The sequence below is a fragment of the Alexandromys fortis genome, unplaced genomic scaffold (assembly GCF_014885135.2).
Source record: "Alexandromys fortis isolate MF-2015 unplaced genomic scaffold, M_Fortis_MF-2015_v1.1 scaffold_330, whole genome shotgun sequence".
Classification (NCBI taxonomy): Eukaryota; Metazoa; Chordata; class Mammalia; order Rodentia; family Cricetidae; genus Alexandromys; species Alexandromys fortis.
In genome coordinates this window covers 704,983-722,496 of record NW_026068204.1, presented here as the reverse complement: position 1 = coordinate 722,496, position 17,514 = coordinate 704,983, and the positions used below count along the sequence as shown (strand labels likewise).

Genomic DNA, 17,514 nt, shown 5'->3' with positions numbered 1-17,514 from the left:
AGCTGACAGCTTAGTATAGTCTTAATTCCTCACTGAATCAGCAATTACTGAGCTCTCTGAAGGTGACCCCTTAACTCGGAGGATGAGTTACTATAGATGTCTCTTAATACCCTTGCTCAGAGCCTCAATAAGACCAGGCAGAAATAGAGTGGCTGAGGGCCCTTACATTGTCCTGTAGAGATAGTTGAAATCACCTTAGTTAGGTATGGTGACCAAACATGGGTAGAGGAGGTGGACGGACTTAAAGCCCATAAAAGGGGAGCTTGAGCAGCTTTCAGCCTTGGCTACACAGTATCCTATCTCTACAAAAGTAAAAGAGTCATCTGAAGAGTAAGAGATACCTTAGTAGTCAAGAATTTCCCTTGTATGCTCAAGGCTCCAGGGTTCAGTCCTTAGCACCTCATAAAAAATTGTGCCAGAGGCTAAGGTGCAGTTCATTGGAGAAGCACAGTTTACTGTGCAGGACACCTTGTGTTAAATTTCTACAACTAAAAAGAAAAAGTTGTAACTAAAAAACAACAGGCTTCGTTCTGTGCCCAGTTTAGTTCTGTGATAAATTCTGTGACAGAGGATTGGAAAGGGTTTTATACCTTGTCACATGTGTTGTTCTTTTTAAAGGAGGTTTATTCATCAAAATATGGCTTGGCGGGGTCTGATAGATCATACACAGCTTTAATGTAAGTACTTTAGGAGCAGACAACTGGATTCTTTAAGTTCGAGGTCAACCTGGTCTACATAGTAAGTTCTAGGACAGTTAGAGCTATATTATAGAGAGATAAATAAATCTGTAAACATGGTTTGATTAAAAGGACTCAGAATGAAGTGGCTGGCTGAGTTTTACCTCAAGTCTTTTTGATCTGCTTCAAAAATCCAAATATACCCTAATATACTTTGTAGCTGAAATGTCTAGAATATAAATAAGTGTTTTGATTAAATATGTCACTATCATATTGAAAAGTATCTCTGGACCTGGAAGAACCTCTTGCTTTTCCTTGAAACAAAACAGCAGATTCTCCTGGAACATGTGCCTGAGTAGCATGGTGTCCAGAATTCCTCTCACCCAGATTGCTTTTTAGTAACTTAGATTTCTTTGCCTGCTAGTCTTGTTTTCTTTTTACAGTATCCTTTCTTAATTCTGCAAATACAGAAAGCAACAGATTCCAAGCTTAGCACAGCTGCCCCGAAGCAGGATTGAGTTACAAGCAATTCATAATTCATGATAGTTGGTGGTCTCTTTTGCCTGACCATGTACAATTCTGTCATTTGTCATCTTTACTACCATGAAGGTGGAGACTCCTTAGTTTTATGGAGACTAGCATTTTGGTTTGATCTCAGTCTGGGAAGTTCTGTGGTGTTGTTTTTTTCCTTGGCTTTTGGGTATAGAATCTGGGCCTCAAGCTTGTTATACAGTCAAACTTGGCCTTGAACTCTCAGTCAAGGTGTCTCCACTTCCCACAATCTTGGATTAAACGTACACTACCATTCCAGTTCATGGGGTGTGTTCAGGTTCGCTTTTTGTTTTGTTTTTTTCAAGACAAGTTTTCTCTGTGTAGCCCTGGCTATCTCAGAGCTCACTCTGTAGACCAGGCTGGCCTCAAACTCACAGAGATCCACCTGCCTCTGCCTCGCAAGTGCTGGATTAAAGGTGTGAGCCACCACCCCCTGGCTCAGTTTGCTTTCTAGTGGTACAAGCAAGCAAAAGCAATTTGGGGAAGAGTTTATTTCATTTTGTAATTTTAGTTCATCGTGTGAAAGAAAGTCAGAGCAGAAAACTGAAGTCAAGAACTGAAGCAGAGGCCACAAAGGACTTAGTTCGCCTCCCCCAGAACCACTGCCCAAGGATGGCACCGCCCACATCAGTTATTAACAGGAAAATGCCCCCTAGGCTTACCTATAGACCTATATGGTGGAAGCATTTTTTTCAGTTGATGACTCTAGAGTGTGTCAACCCACAAAAAGAAAAAAGAATAAAAACAGGACAGAATGTTTAAAATGGTTCCTGAGTAGGGAGTGTTTCAAACTTTTCCCATAATATCCATAATATTCAGGTTTTCTTTGTATCAGATGGAACAAAACTGTATCCTAAATATTTGGTACTATTTAGGGCTCTGGACCGATCTGTGTATCTAATTTAGCTTGGAATTAAAAAGAAACCTTGCAGAATTAAGAGTAGAGATCAGTACCACCTCTCAGGTGATAAGGGAAAAACTGGTAGTCTGACCAGCCAGATGTTTCTAGGGCTGAACTGTTATCTGAGAATTATGGTGTCACATTGGTCAAACATTTATATCCTCCTTTTCTCAGTAAGTGTATTTGGTCTTAAGCAAATTCAGGTTTAGAGCTCTAGTTGGATGTCACCAAGATTTGTTTGTTTCCTTTCTCTTTCTCCAGGCTCCTTGTCAGCGCCTCTCAGGATGGAAAACTCATCATCTGGGACAGCTACACCACAAACAAGGTAGACAACTCTTCCCTGGAACACGAACAGTCTGTTCCTGCCAACTCAGAAGTTTTTTTAGTGAGGATGTCCTGAGGGTGGTGGAGGAGTTCATGGTGGTCCCATGCTTGATGCACAGCTGTGCCTTGGTTGTCTTAGCATGGAGATAGGAGCTGGGTGCTTCCTTGTGTGTATAGATGAGCTGCATTCCAGTTTTGGTTCAGACGTTTCCTGACTTCTAGAATACTGAAAAGTAGATTTCATTTAATTAGTTTCGTTTGTTAAACAAGAAGTAATCTCAAACGCTGTACTACCACCAATGTACATAAAATAATAAAAATAGATAAAATTTGCCAGGTGGAGGTGGCACACGTCTTTAATCCCAGCACTTAGGAGGCAGAGGCAGGTGGATCTCGGTGAGTTCAAGGCCTACTTGGTTGACAAAGTGAGTTCCAGGACAGCCAGTGCTGTTACACAGAGAAACCCTGCCTTAAAAAAACAAAACATTTTAGTTGAGGATTGGGAATGTTGCTCAGTGGTAGAGTACTTGCCTGTCTAACATAATTCCCTGGGTTTGTTTCCCAGAATCACAAAAAATAAGAACAAAATGTAACCCGGCACACTGGGTAAGAGTGTGATTCTAGTTACTAAGGAGGCCAAGGTAGGAGGCCAAAATATAGACCCACCCTGGGTAATTTAGCAGGATACCACCAAAAAGGTGGGGGGGGGGGAGAGAAAGAGAAGGCACAGGTACTAGGTAGAATGTTTGCCTGATAGGTACAAATCTCTAAGATTAAATCTTTACTTCTCTGATATTAAAATAAATTATACTGGGTATGGTGGTGTATGCTTGTGATTTAGCATTTGAGAAATGAAGACAGGAAGATCACATATTAAATATTATCCTTATCTACATAGTAAAGTTGAAGCAAGCCTGAACTACATGAGACCTCCGCCTTAACTTGCACTCCTCTTTAATTCCAGTACTCATGAGGCAGAGGCAGGAGGATCTCTGTGAGTTTGATGCCAGCCTGGTCTACAGAGGGAATTCAGAGAAACCCTGTCTCAAAAAAAAAAAAAAAAAAAAAAACAAAACAAACAAAAATATTATAAACCGAAGAACAGAACTCACTTAATTGCTGAATGGGTGTAGTGGCCAGTCTGTAATTTCAGCATTTGGAAGACAAACAAGGAATCCCCAAAGCAAGCTGGTTAGTATTAGTCATATAGATGCACTATAGATACAATTGTGAGACCCTGTCTCAAAAATAGGTAGACAGTGGGTAGGGAAGAGTTCCAGCATTAGCCTTAGCCCTCCATATCCACCTGTACTGGCCCACACACACATACACACACTTTTAAAAATATGTGCTGGGGCTGGAGAGATGGCTCAGTGGTTAAGGCCACTGGGTGCTCTTCCAGAAGACCTGAGTTTGATTCTCAGCGCCTCACAACCATCTGTAACTCCAGTTCAAAGGGGAATGCAATGCCATCTTCTGGCCTTACCAGGCACTGCACTTGCATGGTTAACATGTTTAAACAAATGCTCACACACATAAATTATTCAAAAATAATTGAATGCTATCTTCAGTCCTGGTAAGGTAAATAATCTAAAACTGTTGTGTTTTCCTAAGAAATACTAGATACACAGAAGAAATTGTTGGAATTCCAACAGCTCTATCTAAACAGCAAGATTAATTATGATGCCAGTGTACAGCTTGACGCGCTCTGTGTGTGTGAGAGAGAGAACAGGGATGATGAGTATGTCGTGTCCTAAGCTCACTTCTATTTGCGGTTATCTTCCTGCCTCAGCCTCTTTAAGTGCTGGGATTAACATACATCACTATGATTGGCTTTTTTCTTTTTTCTGTGTTTTCTTTTTTAACTCATGGCCATTTTGATAGAATTAAAGGGAGAACTAAGTGCTGGACAGTGGTGGCACATGCCTTTAATCCCAACACTTGGGACCCAGAGGCAGGAGATTTTGTGAGTTCCAGGACAGCCAGGAGTTACTCAAAGAAACCCTGTCTCGAGAAACTAAAAAAGGGTGTATGTGGGAGGGGGGGCTAAGTAATTCCTTAAAAAAAAAAATGTTCCATAATGACATCCTTCCTTCCTTAAATCATTAAAAATAGGAATATGATTTCCATTTTTCATTGAGATGGTCTCTTACTGTATGTACCCTCAAGCTTGTCATCAGGGCTGGTGACGAAGAGCACTTGACTAGTAGACAAGGCCGCTTTCAATCCGCAGAACCAATAAAAGAAACAAACATAAGACCCTGCTCTTCCTCCCTTGCCTTTCGTGTGCGTGCTAGACTCACTGGTGTAGGCCATCACACCCATCCACTAGTTAATTTTTTAGTTCTATTTTATTTTTTGAGAAAGTCTCACTGTGTAGTTATAGCTGGCCTGGAACTCAGTATGTAGACCAGGCTGACCTCAAACTCAGAGCTCCATCTACTTTACCTCTTTATGCTGGGATTAAAGACGCCACACCCAGCTGTCTTTAAAGTTACATTACCTGGACTTAATAGTGCTACCTGTCTGTGTTCTTGTTCCTTAGGTCCATGCCATCCCTCTGCGCTCTTCCTGGGTTATGACCTGTGCATACGCTCCTTCTGGGAATTACGTGGCTTGTGGGGGCCTGGATAACATCTGCTCCATTTACAATCTGAAAACCCGTGAAGGGAATGTGCGTGTGAGTCGTGAGCTGGCGGGACACACAGGTACACATCTCATCTCAACTTTCCAGTAACATGTTCCTTTGATTTGTTGATCATGGTTCAAGTAAAAGTTATGCTAAGGGCCAGAAATTTTCTAAAAGTGAAGCCAAACCAGACTTAACCTGTAAGAAACCTGTAGATTGGGTACTAAAGCTGGTTTCTGAACTCCCAGCTACTGTGTTCTCTTCAAACAGTTGCGACCACCATTCTTGTCTATCAGCACGGGCAGTCCCTCCGTCCTCCTGTGCTCATGCGCACAGCCTCCCTGCCGTGAACCGACGGGTGCTCCTTCAGAGGAGACAGAAGAGGAGAGGGTCGGCATCAAAATGTTGGGTGCAGACTGTTTGCCCAGAATTAGTTCACATTGCATTCAGAACACATTGCATTAGCAAAGAAGAAGCCCCGTCATAGTTTGTTTTTCTGTGGCTATTTCTGTCCTCAAAAGTCCTGTTCCTCCGTGTGTTACAGACAGTGCACCACCAGGATCCTAGTCACCACCTGGCGAGACGTTACAATCTTCTACATTTGTATTTTCTATGAATTGATGAGGAAAGGTGTTAAAATAATTATGGGAGTACTTACTCCTTTTAATTTGGTCTTTCTTTTAAACATAGTGTTTTATGTATATTTGATCATTTGTTGTATCTTCCTAAATCATTGGTACGTTTGTTATGATCAGTGCCCACTCTCATATAATACTCTATGAATCCACTTTGTTTTTGTTTTTCTTTTTTTCTTGTTGATTATTTTTCTAGTAAATTGTCTTTTACACAGCTTGGTTTTTTTTTTTTTGTTTGTTTGTTTGTTTTGTTTTGTTTTGTTTCTTTGGAGACAGGGTTTCTCTATTGCTTTTGGAGCCTGTCCTGGAACTAGCTCTTGTAGACCAGGCTAACCTTGAACTTACAGAGATCCACCTTCCTCTGCCTCCTGAATGCTGGGATTAAAAGTATGCGCCGCCACTGCCCGTGTCTTGGTTTTAATTCCTCTGCATCCTTTTCCTTCTGTCCCCTTAGTCCTGTAATCACAAGTGTGCACTGCCAGTCTGGTATAGGGTTCTGTTTAAAGAGTTGCATAGTCGACTCACATTCACTCAGCACGGCATCAGCTCTGCTACTGTGCATTCCTCCCTGAGCATGGCTTATTGTGCTCATATCCTTGGGAAAATGCTTCATATTCCTTCGTTTCATATTCCTTCGTGGAGCCTAAACTGTGAATTTAGATCCAAGAAGAGATTAACAACAGTAACTTTAAGAAGATAGCACAGGGCTGGAGAGATGGCTCAGAGGTTAAGGACACTGACTGTTCTTCCTGAGGTCCTGAGTTCAATTCCCAGCAACCACATGGTGGCTCACAACCATCTACAATGAGATATGGTGTCCTCTTCTGACATGGAGGCGGAACACTGTATTGTATATGTCACTGTATTGTATATGTAATAAATAAAATCTTAAAAAAAAGATAGCACAATTACAGCAATACAATGTAATGAATACTATTTGAGATTTAATTTTTTTTTTTTTTTTTGGTCTAATGACACTGGAGAGTAAATTTAAATTTGTTGTTGTCTCTGGAATTTTCTGAGCAATATTTTCAGCCTAGGTTTCCGTTGGTTAACTGAAACCAGGTGAGGTTGCAGTGGTTAGGGTAGGCTCTTGGTGAGAAGTCTTCATTTTTTGAAAAGATCTGTTTGCCCTTTGTTCTACATTTAAATGTTTTTTATTGTGTTTATGTGCATGGGGCAAGGGGGGCACCGTGCACATGGAAATCCAGGATAATTCTATGGAGTCAGTTCTCTCCTATCTCTACGTGAGTCCTGAAGACCAAACTTTACCCACTGATGTACTTGTGACCTGTGTGTGTTCATGCACGTGTGGAATTAAGAGGACAACTAGTGGGAAGTTGATTCTTTCCCATTATGTAGATCCTGCAACTCGAGCTCCTGCGCTCGCTGACTCATCTTGCTGGCCCTTGACTTTTATTCCTGAAGGATATGTTTGCTGGACATAGAGAATTCTGGGGTGACCTTGAACTCATTTTTTGTGGGTGGTTTTGCCTGCGTGAATGTTGGTGCCCACCAAAGCCAGAAAGAGGGTGTTTGATCTCTCCTGGAACTGGAGTTACAGATAGTTATGAGCCGTTGTGTTGGGGCTAGGATTTGAACTTGAGTCCCCTGGAAAATTAGCCATTGCTCTTGACCACTGAGTCTTTTTTCTGCCTTCAACATTAAAACCGAAACAAAAAAAAAAAAACGCATTAAAGGTATAATTTTGTTTTTAAGCAGGTTGATTGTGATGTGCCTGGATATGTGGCATTCATTGTGTTTTGGCTTTTGATACCCATAAATTTTGTTTTTTGCTAAATTGGTAGAATTTGAGCCATGTCTTTATTTTCCTGGTGTCTATGGCTTTAAGGCGTAACTTTCTTATGTTTCCATTTCCTCCTGTGTTTTGTTTCTAGTCAGGTAAGTTCAGTTGGCTTGGTCATCAATAATAGACAACAGCTGTGCTTCCTGTCAGCCTAGTAATGGCCAGCATCTGAGGGAACTCACCTGAGAGTAGATGCAAGACTGTAAACCATGCTGGTGAGGCACGGAAGGATGGTCTAGATAAACGTGGTGTTGAAAGGGCTCCTCAATTTGAGAGTCTTCCCCACACACACGTTATTTATAACAAGATTATTTTCATGTTTCTGAATAGTTATAAAAGCTAACTGTAAAATGTCTACTTGTGGCATCTGATCTTGAAGTATGTCTTTGTGGCCCCTTTGCCTCTTGAATATAGAGGACAGTTTGCCTTCTTAGTGAACACTGTAAGTTTGAGTTATGGCTTTGGCATTTTAATTGTTATAACAACTCAGGATTCCATTGTGTTCCTCTGAAATTTTTGGTTTCATCAAGAAGCACATACACAGCAGCAAAACTCTTGTCTGTCCTCCTGTCACTTACTGTCTGTGTGGGTTTGCTGCTGCCCTGCCTGATTAGAGCACCTGGGTGTGTAACTCAGGACTCTGGAGGCTGCTGTAGCCCTTCTCAGTGATAGTCAATCGTGCCTTGCTCCCAGGCAATCCTGGAAAATGGATCCATTGGGTTCGTAGTAGTGGAACATTCAGTATTACTACCTTATTTATGTTACTATTTTTTAAATTTACTGGTAGAATACATATTCTAAATTTATTTTATTGAAAACAATTAGCCATGCATGGTTGCACACACCTTTATTCCCATCACTCAGGAGGCAGAAGCAGACAGATCTCTTGAGTTGCAGATCAGCCTGGTCTACAGAGTGAGTTCCAGAACAGCCAGGGCTACAAAAGGAAACCCTGTGTCAAAAAAATAAATAATTCCCAGCACCTGGGAAGCAGAGGTGGATCTCAGAGAGTTCAAGGCCTGCCTGGTCTACAAAGTAAGTTCTAGGACAGCCATGACTGTCTCAAAAAACCAAATAAATGAATGAACAATTATGAACGCGTGTGCATGTATGTATACAGACACAGATAAATAGCAATATATATTTGAAGATTTATTGCCTGAATACTATTTTCGAGGAGACTGGAACTAAGGCACAGATTGGTCTCCATGCTAATCCCTAGGGACTCATGGAGAGCGAGTGGAAACCAAGACTCAAAGCGGCGTCTTTGATAACTTGAGTATAGTATCCTTGGCTGGAATATTCTGGTCAAGAGGACCGCAATTTGCCCTTCTGATGAAGCATGACATTGCCTGCCCTTCAGTATTGGAAGCTGGTAGAGTGAGTGGCTAAAACCCTATCTGGATATAATTTTTTCATCTAATGAGAAATTAATATTTTACATTATTTATAAACACAGTGATCCCCTTCCCCTGACGGGTACTAGTGACCTTAGATAATAGAAGAAAAGATTGTGTCCCTGTAAAATGTGCTCTGAAAGTCACAGCTGGGAAGTTGATGACTTATTTCTGTTTCCATCATTTTGGTGTCCCTCCCCCACTTGCTTGTCATCATCACAGACTGGAGCAAAGCCCGGGTGCTTGCTCAGCTTCCCTCCATGTCATTCCAACAGGCACCTGTACACAGACTCCATGTTTGGGAAGTTCTCAGTGTCCTGGTTCCTACTGTATAACTTCATGTAACCATTTATAATTTGTTCTTTTGTTTGGCAGATTTCGCCATTTGTCTCTTGTGAACTAAGTGACTTTCATATACCACTTACTTTCAGTGACTTAATTTTTTCATCTCTCTCAAAATTTTTATTATATTTTGAGACAGGGTCTCAACTGTCTCCTACTCCATCTACAGCTTCCAAGAAATCTTTCTAGTGAGTGTTAGCAGAAAGCAGAAACATAGCTTTCCATGTAAGCTCCATGTCATAGCTTTTGAGAAAGCGAGCCCAGTAACCTTCCCATGGGTATTTCCAGTGTTCTTGCCATGGAGCTGCCTGTTCTGCCTTCTCTTCCTGTTCCTCTTGGTTGATTTGTTAACCCCTTCTTCCCTGATTCCATTACTGTCTTTCTTCCCACTGGGCTCTGAGCTCCTTCATGTCCCAGCTGGCAGACAAATGAGTATAAAAGGAAAGGGAATCCCTACCTTAAAATAGAAAGGCAGATCCAAGAATTCATATGTATGGCTTACTCCTTTGTGCTGTGCAGGGAATGGGTCTGTCTGAAGCATCGTCCCATTGTCCTGGCTTTGGTTCTGTGTAGCTGTAGTTTCACCCACACGGTAATAGTTAGTGCTCCTGTCACAACCAGAACAAAAGTTGTGAATATTTCCATTACCGTGGTTTTTACATTGAGAAGACCATGAGATTGGGGCCTGCTAGTCTTCATTTGGGTCTGCTCTTTTCCAGGTTACCTGTCCTGTTGCCGGTTCCTGGATGACAATCAGATAGTCACCAGCTCTGGAGACACCACATGGTGAGTACCTGGCAAGGCAGAGACTGAGGCCTGAGATTCCCTGTTCTTGTTCACACTATTAGGGTGAGACTTTTGGGAGATAGTTCTCACGACTAGGTAAGACTATCTTGACCTGGGCAGTGGTGATGCGTGCCTTAGAGACAGGTGGGTGGATCTCTGTGAGTTCAAGGACAGCTTGCTCTATAGAGCGAGTTTCAGGACAGCTAAGGCTACACAGAGAAACCCTGTTTTAAAAAAAAAAAAAGAGTATCTTGAATTTGTTTATGGCTGGTGATTTAAAAACAAAGTTGCTATTCATTATACTGTCTAGGTATACAAAGTTTAGTTTTGAACAGAGAACTAAAATACGGATATTTAGACTATAGTCATATATGAAGTACCTGCTTTTCTTTCCTTTTCTCCATTTATCTTTACGTACACATATGATGTTTTAGAGGCCTTTTGCCTCTGTTTCACTGTGAAGCCAGCTCAGTACACTGTGAGCAGGAATGCAGCTTTCCAACAGCAGCTCTGCCGGACTCAGTTTCAGAACGCTTGTTCACTAGTAGGTAGAAGTCAAGTGATTCCCATTGTTAAATAACAAGACGACAGATAGTTATTTTTTTAATTAATTAATTTATTTATTAAAGATTTCTGTCACTTCCCCACCGCTGCCTCCCATTTCTCTCTCCCTCCCCCAATCAAGTCCCCCTCCCTGTCAGCCCAAAGAGCAATCAGGGTTCCCTCCCCAGTGGGAAGTCCAAGGACCACCCACCTCCATCCAGGTCTATCTAGTAAGGTGAGCATTCAAACTGCCTAGGCTCCCACAAAGCCAATATGTGCAGTAGGATCAGAAACCCATTGCCATTGTTCTTGAGTTCTCAGTAGTCCTCATTGTCCGCTATGTTCAGCGAGACCAGTTTTATCCCAGACTTTTTCAGACCCAGGCCAGCTGGCCTTGGTGAGTTCCCGATAGAACATCCCCATTGTCTCAGTGTGTGGGTGCACCCCTCGCGGTCCTGAGTTCCTTGCTCGTGCTCTCTCTCCTTCTTCTCCTGATTTGGACCTTGAGGTTTCAGTCCGGTGCTCCAATATGGGTCTCTGTCTCTGCCTCCTTTCATCTCCTGACAGATATTTGAGGTTTCAGTCCGGTGCTCCAATATGGGTCTCTGTCTCTGTCTCCTTTCATCTCCTGACAGATAGTTATTTTAAGAGAGTAATTTTAGTCTTAAGCAACCCTTGTGGGTTTTGCTGGTCACTGGAAACATTCCTGGATATATCAACAGCAGTAATTTAAATACTGCTGTGATTTATTAGAGTGGCTTACAGGCCTGCTGGTCCAGCAATAGCTGTGTCTCTTGATGAAAATGATCAAGAGTCTGGTAGTCGTGAAGCTGGATATCTCAGCTGGTCTTCTGTCTACCATNTATTCTGTTTTTTTTTTTTTTTTTTTTTTTTTTTTTTTTTTTTTGGTTTTTCGAGACAGGGTTTCTCTGTGGTTTTGGAGCCTGTCCTGGAACTAGCTCTTGTAGACCAGGCTGGTTTTGAACTCACAGAGATTCGCCTGCCTCTGCCTCCCAAGTGCTGGGATTAAAGGCGTGCACTACCATTGCCCGGCTGGAATATATCTTAAAATCAATAAAGGAATGCCTCAACAGCAAGATAGATGAGCTCGCCAGTGGGGGTGAAGACTCTCTGTCCTTTTACGTGAGCTCCCACCAGAAGGGGTGGCCCAGATTTAGCGTGGGTCTTCCCACTTCAAGTGATCCAGTCAAGAAAATCCTTCACAAATATGCCTAGCTGCTTGGGCTTAGCTAATTCCAAATGTAGTCAGGTTGACAATGAATATTAGTCATCACAGATTTCACATGGTGATCATTTTCTTGGTTTGAATGTATGAGGCTTTTGTGTTCCCTGCGTCTTTCTTCCTGTGTCCCTCCTGCCTAGAAAAGATAGCCTGTATTGTTTATATTGAAATTGACTGCTTGGATTTGTGTTGCTAGGCTGAGCCAGGCCTTCTGGTAAGGTCGACAAGAACTGGCAGCTCAGCGTGCTGTTGCCTGTGCAGGTTGCAGTGAGAAGTAGCATATGGCTGTCACTTTAGAGCCAACTCTTGCTTTATGTAGTCCTGTTGATGTTTCACCTTTGAGTACCGTCAGGCAGGCCCTTGGAATACCATGTTCATCCATGAGGACCATCTTTGCTTTATTATCCCTAACGAAGGGGAATTCAGGCAACACAGTTGCTCTGAGCCATAGATTTAACTAACAATTCCTCCCTAGTGTCTAGGAAGGTGGGAAATGGGGGTACAGAGGGAATGATAGAGGAGAAAAGCCTCTTTCCTTTCAGGCCTTAGCACTTTCTGCTGCCCATGAAAGGTACATATGTGATAAAACCTCACATGACCTGCTATGAAAGGACAACCACCCCTTTGCTGCTGTGAGGTGACCTGGAAACGAGCCTGTATGTGCATCTATACAGTTGTTTCTTTCCTCAATACAATAAGACGTGAATGTGTCTTCACATTGGCACAGAGGTCATGTGTGCTCATACCTTGTCATTTGCTCCTGCTCCAGTGCCCTGTGGGACATTGAGACTGGCCAGCAGACGACGACATTTACTGGACACACTGGAGATGTCATGAGTCTGTCTCTCGCTCCTGACACCAGACTGTTTGTCTCTGGTGCTTGTGATGCTTCAGCCAAGCTCTGGGATGTCCGAGAAGGGATGTGCCGGCAGACCTTTACAGGACATGAGTCTGACATCAATGCCATATGTGTGAGTTTAAATTATATCTGCATTAGATCTTATTTTTTAAAGTTATTATTATTAAACATTTAATTTTTAGCTAGACAGTGGTGGTGCATGCCTTTAATCCCAGCACTCAGAGGCAGAGACAGGCAGATCTCCATGAGTTCAAGGCCAGCCTGGTCTACCAAGGTTCCAGGACAGGCTCCAAAGCTATAAAGAAGCCCTGTCTCAAAAAAACAAAAGGATTTATTTTTAGGGGCTAGAGAAGATAGCCTCTTAGTTACTTTTCTGTTGATCAAGGCAACTTACAGAAAAAAAGCATTTAACTGTTGGAGAGGGTGAGTCCATGGCCATCGTGTGGGGACTGTGGCCCCATGCAGGCAAGCACGGTGCTGCAGAAGTAGCTGAGAGCTTTATCCTGATACAACCATGAAGTAAAGAGGGAAGGAGAGGGCTAACTGGGAATGGTTTGGGCTTTTGAAACCTGGAACCTTCAACAGTGGTCACACCTTTTAATCCCTCACAAACAGTTCCACCAGTGACCCAAACACAAGAATTTGTGGGACCATTCTCATTCAGACCACCACAGATGCCTAAAGCAGTTCAGAGTGCGGCTGCTCTATGGAGGATCTGGTTTAGTTCCCGCACCCACAGGGGTGGGACTCAAGGATCTCTAACTTAAGACCCAAGGGATTTGTACCCATAAGATGCAAGCAAAACACCTGTACACATAAAAATAAATAAAATACATACATTTAAAAATAAATATATGTGTATGTCTGTGTGTGGTTGCGTGCATTTATGATTACAGGTACCCACAGGGTCCAGACACAAGGTAGGGTGTTGGATGTCCCTGAGCTAGAGTTAGGCCATTATGAGCCACATGTTGTGGGTACTAAGGAACCAATAAGACTTGGGTCCTCAGCAGGTGTAGTAAGTGCTCTTAACTGCTGAGCTGTCTCTCTAGTCTTTTCCTTTTTGAAAACATTTTTTAGGTTTTTTTTTTTATTTAGTTTGTTTATTTTTTCCTCTTTTGGTTTTTCAGGGCAGAATTTTTTTTTTTTTGTGTGTGTATCTCCCGCTGTCCTGGAACTTGCTCTCTAGACCAGGCTTGCCTCAAACTCACAGAGATCCACCTGCCTCTGCCTCCTGAGTGCTGGGATTAAAGGTGTGCACCACCGTCACCCGGTTAATTGTTTATTTTTTTAATTTTTTATTGTTTTGAGACAAAGTCTGGTAATTACAGCACAGGCTGACCTGGAACTCAAAGTCTGTCCAGCCATCTCTAACAACCCCCCCCCCCAGCACTGAGATCACAGGCCTTTGCTACCACACCTGGTTTGTCGTGTTTTTTACAAATACAACCAGAGTCACAGACCAAATTGAAGCCCTGACTTGATCTTTAGAGGTCAGCTGGATTCTGTGCTCTGCATTTGTTTCAAAACTTGAAGAGGCTGTGCTAGCTCTGCTCCTTTCCCTAGATTGGCCAGTAGTTTAGAGCTGAGTACATCAGGGTATCCTCTGCTAGCCAGGGGTATGGCCAATTTAAAGCCTGCTTTCTTGTTGTAGTATCTCCTTAAGGGATGAGTCTGATTGGCTGGATCAGGATTTTGTTTCTTCACAAGTCTCTTGTGATAACTAGTGGCCATGGAACAGGAGCCCTATAGCAGTGGCTCATTCTCCTGGCTTTTCTGTACTTAAGTCTTCCTGGTGACATTGGCAGTCCATGAGGACTGTGTCAGAACTCCCCTAGCGCATGCCCCACTCACTCTTTGATGGCATTCCTGTTCTTGCTGCAGCTTCAACTTGTTTTCCTTTCCGCAGCAGCCATGCCACTAATTGCATTAACATCGGTTCTTATTGAGTTATTTATCTTTTTGTCAGTATATGGGCTAGAACTTCATATGTAATACTTCATATGTTGACCGTCTATTCACTGTGTTCCTGGTACCCTAATGACTATGCAACGTTCCGTGGTTGATTACTTTTCCCCACCCCCTTCAGTGCTTGCACATGTCTTGATTTGCCTTCTCTTCGTAGTTCTTTCCCAATGGCAATGCCTTTGCCACTGGCTCAGACGATGCTACGTGCAGGCTGTTTGACCTCCGTGCAGACCAGGAGCTCATGACCTACTCCCATGACAACATTATCTGCGGAATCACATCTGTTTCCTTCTCCAAGAGTGGCCGCCTCCTCCTGGCTGGGTACGATGACTTCAACTGCAACGTCTGGGATGCACTCAAAGCTGACAGAGCAGGTCAGTAGCCACATGGTCTTTCTGTGTTCTTGGACAGTAATTTGATTCCCCCCACTCCCATGTTTGTTGGTTTGTTGTTTGTTTTTTTGAGACAGGGTTTCTCTGTGTAGCCCTGGCTGTTGTGGTACTCACTCTCGCAGCACTTGAGACAGAGGCAGGTGGATCTCTGAATTCCAGGATAGCCAGGGCCTCAGCTATAGACCAGGGAGGCTGACCCTGAACTGCAGAGACCCTCTAGCCTTTACACGTAGTTGGTACATCATTAACTGCAGGAATTGAAAGTTGCTTCAGAAGCTTCAAACCCGTCTGTGGTGGAAGTGAATGTATGGGCAATGGTGTGCTATGTGATAGCTCCAATATCAGCTTTAGGTTCTGTATACTCATGTGGTCAATTGCTTTGAAGTTAGGTTTTTAGATTTTTTTAAGATTTATTTTATGTGTATGACTGTTTTGCCAGCATATACCACATGCATGCCTAGTACCTGCAGAGGTTGAAAATGGGATGTTGGAGGCCAGCGTAGTGTACAGAGCAAATCATGGCCTCAAAAGCTACACAAAGAAACCTTGTCTGAGGGGCGGATGAGGGAAATGGAACCCTGGAACTGGAGTTACAAATAGTTGTGAGCCACCACGTTGGTGCTTGAACCCAAACTCAGGTTCTTGGCAAGAGTAGCAAGTATTCTTAGCCACTAAGACATGGATAGATTCTTAACTGTAGTTTGTACTCTGTGGTTTTGTTTTGTTTTTTTGAGACACCGTGGCTGCCCTGGGTCCTAGCTCTGTAGAACAGGCTGGCCTCAAGCTCAGAGATCCACCTTTTAGTGCAGAGATTAAAGGAGTGCCACCACCACCAGCTTTCTGTGATTTTAAGCTTCTGTGAGTGTACAAGTTAGTACAAGAGGGTCTGGGTTTCTTACTCTGCATTTGTGAACATGTGCATGCCACCGTGGTATCCTTTTGTTCTTGTTATAGAAGAGCGTGTTATGGTTGGTTGTTCTCGGAACAGATTTGGCCATTTACCTAAGGATAATTTCCACTTGGACAAAACTTTTTTCGTCCGTGGTGTCCTTCCCTTGCTTTCTTAGGTGATGGCCGTAGCAGAGTCTTTGAGTGTTGTCTGTCAAAATGAGCCGTCCTATTCTTGTCACAGCATCATATGTTTCTGATTATATTTCCAGGTGTTTTAGCTGGACATGACAACCGTGTCAGCTGCTTGGGGGTGACTGATGATGGCATGGCTGTGGCAACAGGGTCCTGGGACAGCTTCCTCAAGATCTGGAACTAAGGCCAGTAGGTAATGGAGTTACTTGTTAGTGTAGCTAAATATATTTCTCAGGGCATGAAGTTTCCATGCATGGCTTGCAGACTAACAAAGGTGTGTTGTTGATCTGGTATTGTAGTGGTGACCCATGGCTCAGAGAGGGCAGTGGGAAGAGCTCAGATATCTGTTTTTCTTATGCACTGACCCCAAGCTCTGTTGACAGCAGCAGGTGGATGCCATGGTGACTGGAAGACCATTCCAACCTTGGAGCGTTACAGCGATAGCATACCCTATCCAACCATACTAACGTGGACACCCACACCTCCCCTCAGAACTTCAAAAGGGCAAGATCTTTTTTCCTTCACTTATTGCTGAAACCAAGAGCACAACTCCCATTAAGAGAAGGATCTCTGTGCTGTAAACTAAAACAAATTGTGCATTCCTTCCGGGGCCATTGTCTTTGTTTTCTTCTTTTGTCTTGGGTAAATTTTAAAAGGAAATACTACAATAAAAATGTTAACCAGAAGGTAACCCTGAGTGTGATTGTGAGACAGACACGCCTCTTTACTAGTTCATTTGCATTTTAGATCAGTGATCTTGTTCTGTGGCATTCTGTAATTGTTTCTAAATACGAGTTATTTGTAGCAGGACTTTGGAAGCATTCACATTTCTTTCTTAAATATATTCCTTTATGTTCAATAACTAAGAAAACCAGAGCCCATGGTAGCCTCTGATTTGTCAGGGATGCAGTTTTGTCCCTGGCTGGTTTTTTTTTTTTTTTTTTTTTTTAAATCTCATGTCATAGATGAATGTTTCGTACAAACATGGCATAGTGGAAGAAAAACATTCAGAAGCTAAGTAGCCAAGCACATGATGTGATGGCCACAAATGCTTTATTGGAATCCTTCCCCTTTGCTCAGCAGTGAACTTACTCCCAGCACCCTTCCCTCCTGACTTGTCCTCCTCACTGTCTAGTTTCTTCTCTTACCTTGGGTTTCCTGTGAAGTTGGAGGGAAGTTTGTAGTCATGTGACACTAGCCGTCCTGCCCCTGCTGTCAGAGACTTGTTCTCCAGAGAGGTGCCTGTCCTGTGCTTGGGTAGTCAGTTGGTTATTTGTGTATGAAACCATGTACAAATCAATGTTTTGAAAATAATGATCTCAGACTTTCTAAGTTAAATTTTAAACAATTTGATTGTTTGCCATATTGGGTGGGTT

The 17,514-nt window shown here is 42.8% G+C and overlaps 1 protein-coding gene and 1 long non-coding RNA gene across 7 annotated transcripts in view; one reads left to right on the top strand and one right to left on the bottom strand.

The window, feature by feature from the left end:
* Window positions 1-16,829, top strand: part of Gnb1 (G protein subunit beta 1) — a 58,619-nt gene extending 41,790 nt beyond the window's left edge. For 3 of the 6 annotated variants that reach the window (XM_050130145.1, XM_050130142.1, XM_050130144.1), the window contains 7 exons: window positions 2,392-2,455; window positions 5,000-5,162; window positions 9,984-10,050; window positions 12,606-12,807; window positions 14,821-15,037; window positions 16,216-16,331; window positions 16,525-16,829. In XM_050130145.1, coding sequence (XP_049986102.1) covers window positions 2,392-2,455; window positions 5,000-5,162; window positions 9,984-10,050; window positions 12,606-12,807; window positions 14,821-15,037; window positions 16,216-16,322 — 820 coding nt within the window. In that variant the 3' untranslated portion in view covers window positions 16,323-16,331; window positions 16,525-16,829. Of the gene's footprint in view, window positions 1-2,391; window positions 2,456-4,999; window positions 5,163-9,983; window positions 10,051-12,605; window positions 12,808-14,820; window positions 15,038-16,215; window positions 16,332-16,521 lie in introns of all 6 variants that reach the window. The other 3 variants (XM_050130146.1, XM_050130147.1, XM_050130143.1) reach the window with 3 other exon arrangements.
* Window positions 11,502-12,705, bottom strand: LOC126493218 (uncharacterized). The gene is made up of 2 exons (XR_007589780.1): window positions 12,583-12,705; window positions 11,502-11,972 (listed from the first exon to the last, which is right to left on the bottom strand). It is a non-coding gene; the product is annotated as an uncharacterized lncRNA (long non-coding RNA).
* Window positions 16,830-17,514: the final 685 nt, after the last annotated feature.